At 45.8% G+C, this 2,723-nt stretch overlaps 1 protein-coding gene across 1 annotated transcript; it reads left to right on the top strand.

Moving 5' to 3' along the window:
• The first annotated feature begins 288 nt into the window (after positions 1 to 288).
• LOC123176327 (bidirectional sugar transporter SWEET6b-like) lies at positions 289 to 2,230 on the top strand. The gene is made up of 5 exons (XM_044590590.1): positions 289 to 483; positions 593 to 809; positions 944 to 1,105; positions 1,643 to 1,762; positions 1,881 to 2,230. Exons 1-5 carry the CDS (start codon positions 404 to 406, stop codon positions 2,040 to 2,042), a joined length of 741 nt encoding a protein of 246 aa, XP_044446525.1. The 5' UTR covers positions 289 to 403; the 3' UTR covers positions 2,043 to 2,230.
• Positions 2,231 to 2,723: the final 493 nt, after the last annotated feature.

Raw genomic sequence — 2,723 nt, forward strand, 5'->3', positions numbered from 1 at the left:
AACACGCTTGTTGGGTTTCCGGGTCGTTGGGACGACTGGGACTGTCTTGGGCTTTGCAGTGTCCTTGGGTGACGCCGGCTGGGTTGGTGTTGGTCCGTGACAGTTTCGGGCTCAGGCTGGAAAAAAGGACGCGGGCGAGGAAGAAATTGACACGGCCGGCTGTTGGATGGGAGCACGGCCGGCTGTTGGAGTTGGATGAGGACTGCACTCAAGTCAAACCGTTTAACCTACCCTTAACCATATCTACATCGGATATAACTTGGGGAAAGCGACGGGGAACTCCCTACTATATAAGCTCGGCCACCTACGCCCCAAACAAATCACAACCAACCTTCCCCAAGTCGTTAGTTCCCCCGAGCAATCGAGTTGTGTTCCCAGCGATCGATCGATCTAGGTGAGCATCATGGTTTCCGCCGACGTGGCCCGCAACATCGTCGGCATCATCGGCAATGTCATCTCCTTCGGCCTTTTCCTCTCCCCTGTGTAAGCCCACTCCTCCTCCTCTCGTCTAGTCTGTATGTATACATATATGAAAGGTGGTTGCTAGGGCATGAATCTGAGGCTCGTTTTCTAATTGTACGTATGTACGCAGGCCGACGTTCTGGCGGATCTACAAGGCCAAGGACGTGGAGGAGTTCAAACCGGACCCCTACCTGGCGACGCTCATGAACTGCCTGCTCTGGTTCTTTTACGGGCTCCCCATCATCCACCCCAACAGCACCCTCGTCCTCACCATCAACGGCATCGGCCTTGTCATTGAGGGCGCCTACATCATCATCTTCATCATCTACGCGGCCAAGAACACAAGGGTATGTACGTGCAACCCTTCTAATGCCTCCTCAATCCTCATCCGTCCCACTGTCTTTTTTGGCTTTAGTTTCCTTACAGAAGATCCTCCAGCCCCTAACCCAAGCTATGTGCATGTGCTCTGCTGTGTGTGCAGTGGAAGATGCTCGGCGTGCTCGCCCTTGAGGCGGCGTTCGTGGCTGCCGTGGCGGCCGGTGTGCTCCTCGGTGCCCACACCCATGAGAAGCGCTCCATGATCGTAGGCATCCTCTGCGTCATCTTCGGCTCCATCATGTACGCCTCCCCGCTCACCATCATGGTACGTACACCACCCCAACTTAAGGGTCGTCGACCCGTGATCTTTGATAACCGCTTTAACTTGTTAGTTCAGGTGGCTAATTAATTAATTTGCATTGTGCACGTATGGTGTGGTAATGATGCGTTTTCAAGAAAAATACCTGCCTATAATTTATTTTTAAAGTTCTAGTGGATGCTTTTGACAGACCTTAATTTGTTAAGCAGTACACCTTGTTTGTTGTTGATTATGTCCATCTAAAAGCTGCACCCACCTTTCATTTTTTTAATGCTCGTGCCAAAACCCTGTTAAAAAAAGTCCGAATTGACTTTTCACCTCTCACGCACCCAAATTCTTCTACAATATGCTACATGATATATTGTTAATCAAAAAAGCCTACGGTTTATTTCTATCTCAAAGGTAAACTTCCTTTACAGGGTGAAATACGAGCTCAGGCTAATTGTAAATGACGGATGCTTTTGCCAACTTACGAGTGTACTAATACAAATATAACTCAAAAAGTTAAGATGAAAGTAGTAATATTGTACTGCCTATTTGCAGGGTAAAGTGATCAGGACCAAGAGTGTGGAGTACATGCCATTCTTCCTGTCGCTGGTGAACTTCCTCAATGGCTGCTGCTGGACGGCCTATGCGCTTATCAAGTTTGACATCTACATCACGGTATGTACATACACATACACATTGGAAATAAGAAGTCGCAAACCCAGCCAAACATACAATCAAGAAATCCTCAGCGCGGATTGATCTAACTTTTATGTCCTCTTTAAATTTTGTGCAGATCCCCAATGCCCTCGGTACAATCTTTGGTCTCATCCAGCTGATCCTGTACTTCTACTACTACAGATCGACCCCCAAGAAGGGCAAGAATGTTGAACTGCCCACTGTCCTCACCAAAAACGCCGTTACCAGCGGCACCGTCTCCGTCACCATAGAGAAATAAACGTGGCTTCGTTTTTTAGCCCTAATGATTTTGAGTTGTTAATACCGGATGATACTTCAACAACAAGTTGATGTTAATTTGTACTACTTTTTGTTAGCTAGTAGAGTCTGAGATCACCTTTAATTTCGTGAACCATTGTCGTCTGTCCGAGACTACTAGTGCAAATTACAAGTGTATATAAATACCAATCCAGCTGAGTTATCCCAGAGATATATTATGACACCATGTATGCTTGCCTGTTTTCAATCTGCTCCTACGTGATGATACGATTGAATTTTTAATTACAGCGTGCGATGGCTTTGTTAAATTAAATTATTCAATATCCATGATGTGTTTGTATTATGTTTCGGGCAAGGTCCTATTTTGTTTTCTGCACAAAAACACCCAATGGGCTTCTTATTGGTGATGCAACTTTTGAACCCGGTGTGAGAAAAAAAGGAGAAAGACTTAACCTAATTACCGGTTTGGTTGGATGGCTCCTGCTCATTTCCCGTGACGCTGCCTTGTTACCACATCGACAGGCAACGAGCAGCTCTGCAGCTTGGTCAAGTATGACGCTTTTTTCTGAATCTTGTAACATGTTAATTGTTTGTCATATATATTTCAAAGCAGTGTGTTTAATCGCATGGTGTCTACTCTATATATAGACACACTTCTTTGTCAAGAAAAAATAGTTGAGTA

Source organism: Triticum aestivum, unplaced genomic scaffold (genome assembly GCF_018294505.1).
Source record: "Triticum aestivum cultivar Chinese Spring unplaced genomic scaffold, IWGSC CS RefSeq v2.1 scaffold188122, whole genome shotgun sequence".
In the NCBI taxonomy this organism is placed as follows: domain Eukaryota; kingdom Viridiplantae; phylum Streptophyta; class Magnoliopsida; order Poales; family Poaceae; genus Triticum; species Triticum aestivum.